At 42.9% G+C, this 6,786-nt stretch overlaps 1 protein-coding gene across 1 annotated transcript in view; it reads left to right on the top strand.

Annotated features, from left to right (window-relative positions):
• Positions 1-4,889: 4,889 nt before the first annotated feature.
• Positions 4,890-6,786, top strand: part of LOC107096260 (tubulin polymerization-promoting protein family member 3-like) — a gene marked incomplete at its 3' end in the record, with an annotated part of 14,539 nt that continues 12,642 nt past the window's right edge. The window contains exon 1 of the mRNA XM_015392841.1: positions 4,890-5,043. Within this exon, the coding sequence (XP_015248327.1) occupies positions 4,930-5,043 (114 nt within the window). The remainder of the gene's footprint in view (positions 5,044-6,786) is intronic.

The following is a 6,786-nucleotide window of genomic DNA, read 5'->3' as shown; positions in this document are numbered from 1 at the left end:
ATTGCCATGTGACTGTCTCAGTGTTGGCCCCGCCTTACTTATGCCTCCTCAGCCAATCAGCATCTGCTACGTCTCTATCAGGATCAGGAAGCAGTTATCCTCTGCAACAGAGTTGGGCTGCAGTAACATCATCATAAGTAACCTAACGATGCTGCTGAATGGAGAATTGTTAATGGTGGGGCGGGGGTGGACAGACTGTTGAAGAAAAAAGAATGGCATCATGACCTATCGTAGGTTCAGGTAGCCTACAGGCCAATCTACTCGCGGCTTTAACTCATTCTGGCTACATTGCGCTGCGGCATGTTGGACCGTCCGTCACATGCCAGGATAGATCCTTTAAAGGAAGACAGATCAAAATATGTACATTTCTAGATTAAGTTTGCAGCCCGACTTTCTTTATCTGCACATCGTGTTCTTATTACTCAATTATAACTTTTGTTATATAATTATTGTAGCATTTTCTTGCTATCCCACTGCAGTGTCTTTGTATGGTGAGAACTCTTTAATATCTATACCTTATAGATTTTTACACAGATTTAAAATGAACATAATAGATCAAATTTTTTAATATAAAGAGTAAAATATTTTCTACTGGTGTCAAAAAGGTGAACTAGGATTTTCCAAAAGACCGTAATGAGGACATTGGCAGCGTCCGATGCAAATGCAGAGGCGAGTTCTTGAAGATTTCATTTAGTTCTCACAGGCAACTGAAGCAGGAACCAAAAATCCAACTTAAAAAGTACAGAATAAACCTGAACCATGGAGACATCAGGGAAAACAAATAAGAGGAGCCAGGAAAAGATGAGGCACCAGCCCTGAGGTACTCCACAGGGGGGGTATATATGGGAGACTGAACAAAGACAGAACTAATGAGCTGATTGGGAGCAGGTGTGAACAGAGGAGTCAACAAAATACGAATTAAACCAATAAAACTAGAAAACAAAGAAAAGCATGGGTCAAAGGGGAAATTTAAACTCAAAGAAAACTTAACAGAACCAAAACCATGACAGGCAGGGGGTTATAGATTAAAATTGTTCATTTGAATTCTGCCAAAGGCATTCATGATATGTGTGCTACCTCCAGAACTTAAAAGAAAAGGTTTACTTTTTAAAATGTTTGCAAAATCACACGGCCTCCTCTATGTCCGATTTTTGGAGACACTATATTTTGCACCAAATTCACCAGATCATCCAGTCAGATTCAAAGTTTTCTATCTAAGGAAAACCAGTTTCTTGCATCGACTCATTGACTTTTTGGCAATCCCTTTTTGTTAAAGTGGGACATCTATAACTGGAAGTGGGACATCCTATTTTTCTACAGCAAAAACACAATAACAAATATAACTTTGTTGAAATCTTAACTAAAAAGACAGCTCATATTAGGCCTGGGGGTTTTGTCTTTAAGATGCACCATCCTCTGTCTAAGGGTCTTTTTCTTCCACAACGTATTTCTAGTCCAAGGATCATTTTTACGGACAGAACCATGGTTGTTGTTGGTTAATCCTAAAGACAAAACCCCCAGACCTAAGATGAGCATAGAGGTGTCTGCAGTTCAATGCAGTGAGGAATGTTCTGATCTTTATATTAGAGAAACCCACCAACCTCTCCACAGACGCATGGCCCAACGCAGGCGAGCTACCTGCTCCAGACCAAACTCTGCTGTCCACCTAAACCTTAAGGACAAAGGAGATCGTTTGAGGACCAGAATGTTCACATTTTGGACAAATAGGTGGTTTGAGAGGGGAGTGATGGAAGCAATTATATTAGGAGAGAAAAACCAACCTTAAACAGGGGGGGGGGGTCAGTTTCCAGCTCAAAAAACCCGACGATGCGGCGATAGAGGTGATTCCTTCCCGCTATCATCTCATCCTCATCGCCATGCAGGGGAATAAAACATCTCGCCTGTTTAGTAGGGGTGTAAATCACACCCATCATTGCGATTCGATTCAATATCGATTTCCTGACCCAATGATTCAATTATTTTTGATACTCAATAATTAAAATTTTTTTTTTTACACCTTACAGGCTAGACAATGTTTCAAGTTTGAAATAAATCAATGAAAGCTGTAATATCGTTATGCATTTTTTTTTAAACAACAGCAAATAACAGAAGTAGAAAAGTTGAATCAAAAAATACTGCAGAAAATCAGTGCAATGAGTCCGATGCAATACCTCGGCTCCAGACATCCCGCCCCCTCCGCAGACGCTCCGCTGCTCCTCTCCCAGATTGTAGCTGACCGCAGACAGGAGGCCGGCTTGTTTTGTTTTTATGACCGAAATTGCGGAAAACAACTCGTGAAGTTTGAACCGCTAGAAGAGCGAGGTGCGCGAGAACGCTGGGACCCTTTTTCCACCTGGATCTCTGCTCTTTTTGGCCCTCATGTCGCTCCGTCGTCGGACTAAACTCGCCCCCACTTCCTCGCCGCCTCGGCCGTATCTAGACCCACAGCGTGTAGCACAGACCACGCTTCAATATTGAGCATAATTTAAAAATGTCTGCATCAAGCTCACTGCAACACACTGCTGTAAGAGTATAACCAGGAAGCGAGGTAGGAGGGCAAAATAGGTTTAGCGCCACCGCAGCACGGGAGGAGAATTACGCCCAGGAGCAAATGGATAAAAATAGACCGGAGGAAAAAAAACATGAATCAATTCTTTTGAAGTCGTGTCGATGTATCGGATCGTCGGCTGTTGGATCGATGCATCGATACAAAACGATTATTATTTACACCCCTACTGTTTAGGCAGGCCAACAACGACCCTACCAGCTCCCCTTTCACAGGCATGGCCAGTATCGGGTTTTGCAGGCCAACAACGACCTCAACGACTCCCTATTAGTAATCGGGGATTGTCCTGTTTTTTCAGTTCAATTTGCATGTTTTCTAAGCAATAACACAGTCTTCCGATTGGGACACTATAAGTCTGGAACTCAATGCTACTTCAGACATTTTAATTGAGAAAGCTTTCTGGATGGGATGCAAAACGTCTTCAGACTTGGAAAACAAAGTCCAGTGGATTGTTTTTTTAGCTTTTTTTGGAGTGATAAAAAAGCTGTTAGTGTTTTAGTCAAGATCACACAAACCGAGCCCAAAGAGCACCAAGATAAGGCCACGATATTTAGAGACCAGGAGCAGACTGTATAAGGTCCTGGTCTCTAAATGTTCTGGTCTTGTCTTGGTCTTAGTGCTCCTTGGTCTTTGTTGGTGTGATCTTGACCAACGCACTACCTAACAGGACACTTGAAACCATACAGGAAGTTTAAATTAGCAAATTTATGACACGCTGTGACTTACTTAGCACTTCTCAGTTGTTTGTAATTAATTTAGTTCACTGCTCGCAGTTCTAGACAGGGGCCAATGGGGGCCAGTACTCCTGCAGAACTGGTCCTGGCCCCTGTTATCGCCTCTCTACCGAACACATGATACTGAATCAGGAACAAGATCGGCACCTTGGACCAATGTATCTTTTAAATGTGATTTACAATTTTACTTCAACGATGATTCAACAATTAAACTCCTGCATCTTCAGCTTCTGTCATATTGAGAAGGTATCTGCCTCTGCTAGATCAGAGTCTTTAGAACCCTGAGCGGATATTTAGTCTCTTTATTTAATCAATTATGAACTATTAGTGCGTTTTTTCATTTTATTCCTTTGCTTAAAATTGGTGTAGAGTTGGCATCGCTTAGATTTGAGTAATCTTGCACACTTGGGCTTATAAATAAATGACAGTCTAGTTAATTTTCCTTATTCTGTAATAACTTGTAGCTGCATTAAAGTGTTAAGGTTGTTGGGGAGCAGCTGATCTGGGTGGAGATGACGAGACTCTTTTAGGACTTTATTCCTCCCCAATTACTGTCTTAAGCCGCTACTTAGTCTTCAAATCACCCTTCATCATCCCTCCTTTCACACCAATCAAGATGCTTCCGTTCTTTGCAGAGAGCAACAAACATCCTATCAGAAGCCCCCCCCCCCGCCTACTTTATTTCTATAGCTGTCTTTGCTGTTTCTTCTAATTATTTAGTTAATTAATTACTAATTAATGATGATAGACTTTAAAGTTTGCTATAGATTCACTTTGTAAAATATTTCTTCCTCTTGTCACGGATTCTTATCAGCGGTGAGAAACCTTCTATTCCTGAATTTCTCTCCACTAATGTCTTAACTGCTGTTCTACTACAAGGAGCTGCTGGTCCTGCCTGACTGGATGTGGACAGCTGCTGTCATGGTAACAGCCACACAAACAGAAACAGCTGTGGGACATCAGCGGTGACCAGGAAGTTTCTGGAAGGAAGTTCATGAGCTTCCTTTTCCTTCTGAGAGCCGATGTTTACATCACTGTTTCTGTTTCTGCAGGTGTTTACCTTTAACAGTGACATGAAACTCTGACCTTCACGTCAGCATCTGTACGCGTCCTCTGTAGCTTCTGCAAACAGCTGTCTGTCTCAGATGCATCATCTGCCTGAAAGCCGGCGGTTAAAGGAGGAGGTGATAATCAGGCAGATGAATTATTGAAGGTTTCAGCCTCAGACGGGAACACGAACTCTCAGCTTCTTCACAGAAACACATCTTCATGTTTCCACATCAAACTTTCTCCAGTTGTTGTGTTCCAGAAACATGTTGTGACCGTATTACCAGACAGAGTTTGCTGTGGGTTTTCTTGGCTCATCCTGTTGGTTTTGGATGTGTCTCTGCAGGCTTTTGGATGAATCCTGGTGAAATGACTCCAGAGGAACGTTTCTGGTTCTCCTGCGGTTGGTTCTGCTTGCTGGTGACCTCCACCTAATGGCTAAACACCGAAGCCTGCAGTGCTTTGACCTCTGACCCGCAGCCTTGTCAGCCGGCCGGCTTCAACGTCCTCCTCCTCTTCCTTTGCCCTGCGGCCCCTCCCCTGATGTGGGACAGGCTGTCGTCATGGTGACAGGGTAAACAGATGATAACAAGCACTTCGGAAAGCCGCAGAGGGCCAGAGGAGAGACGGAGACAGACGCAGGAGGACGGACAGGTAGTTGCGCTGCAGGTTTTGAAACATCTGGAGGCAGTTCAGGTGAGGATTTAGCAGCAGAAGCTTTATTTTCCAGATTTTTCTTTAGTAAGATGGTTTTAGATAGAAGAGTTTCCCTGGTGGACCCATCTGGCTATGTGCTCTGGTTGCAGTTCACAGCTCGTCTTTTCATGACTTTCTGCCTCGTTTTGATGCATTCTGCTGCTTTTATCCTGCAGAGAAGCTGGAATAGTGTTTTGTGTGTAAGAATGTGTGCGTGTGGGTTTGTTAGAGTGTGAGTGCATGCATGCCATCACACATGCACCAAGACAATCGCACGCTGCTGCAGAGCTGCAGCTGGGAATCAAATAATAGCTCAAGTCCTGGAAGGATTTCAATGATTAAATCTGCAGATTAAAATCATGGTGAACAGAAAATCCCTGAGTTGATATTTTATCTGCAGGAATCTAGAGCTGCATGTAAAAAAAAAAGAAAAAGCTCTGAGGGTGCATGTTCTGCAGGGTTTGGGTCTACATCCTGTGTTCGGCTGTCACATTATTCCATCATTAGTAGATATTATTTTAGATTATCTAGCATGATAATGAACCTATGTTTTCTTTCTTATATTTTCAGTAGGTGTCCCGATTCCTCTGATCTTTAGGTGACTAAGATGAAGGTTTTTAAGAAGATTGTGGAAGATATGATCATTAGAAGGCGAAATGTTTGAAAAACAAGAAACTTTCTGTGTCTGAGGTCTGTATAGAGTTAATGATCACAGTTTTCTAAAAGACTTTGTAGTTTTCTGACTTGATAAAGAGGAACATTTAACCCCCACCCACTGAGCCCTGCCCCCAGCTCTAACCTTCTTGGGGGCTTTCATTGGGTGAGGTGCAGGCCTGGAAGGTCACCTGTCCATCACAGGTGTGCCAGTGGTCAGGAGTCACAGAGTTCACCTGAAGCATGCAGCTGCCTTCATCATCTGGAATGTGACACCTTCATGCCAACCAGAGCAAACAGAGACGAGGAGCTAAAGCTTCTCTCTGAGTGAGCGTCATCTCCAGCTCCGGCAGAATGCAGCGTGGGATGTCACCAATACTCCCAATGCTCTTTAACTCCGCCCACTTTCCTCACATCAGCAGTCATTTTTCTGAGCCGTGCAGGTGAGCGGGAGTTAAACCTTCCCCACCACCTGCAACAGAATCCAAAACAGCGGCGTTACCGTGACAACCTCTTTTAGGGTTTGCATCAACATGCGCCTGAGAAAACAGTGAGATCACGTCTCAAACTCAAACTCCTAAAAGGCCGACGGCCACAGTCTGAATCTACGTTTAGGCTTCATGATTACTATTTAGCTTCTTCTCTAATGATGCCAGAAATGTTAGTTTGATTGATCCACATGTGGAGGTGTTGCTGAGTTTAGGTTCCTCCTCCAGTTGCAGAACGCTTTAAGCACCGAGGGTCTTAGCTGCAAATTCCACCTGGAATTCCAGATGTGAATTAAAGCAAGTTCAGCTTCCGAACTATGAATCAGAAATACAATTGTTTGTATTTGCATGAAAGAAAGGCATTGAGGAATAATTTTCAGGTGGAATCACTATTTTAAATGTCACTATGCATGATTTACAGGTGATTAAACAAAGAAAAAAAGTTTAAAATTATTTTGCCCTGCCAAAATGTTTTCCACAAATAAAAAATGCAAAATACTAGGGATGCACGATATCTGGATTTTGGCCGATATCCGATATGCCGATATTTTAAAACTCATGTAGCCGATAACCGATATCGATACCGATGTTAAAGCTGGAC

The sequence above is a fragment of the Cyprinodon variegatus genome, unplaced genomic scaffold (assembly GCF_000732505.1).
Source record: "Cyprinodon variegatus isolate N-32 unplaced genomic scaffold, C_variegatus-1.0 Scaffold609, whole genome shotgun sequence".
Taxonomy (NCBI): domain Eukaryota; kingdom Metazoa; phylum Chordata; class Actinopteri; order Cyprinodontiformes; family Cyprinodontidae; genus Cyprinodon; species Cyprinodon variegatus.
Note: the sequence above shows the minus strand (reverse complement) of the source record. Positions and strands in the feature narration are given on the sequence as shown.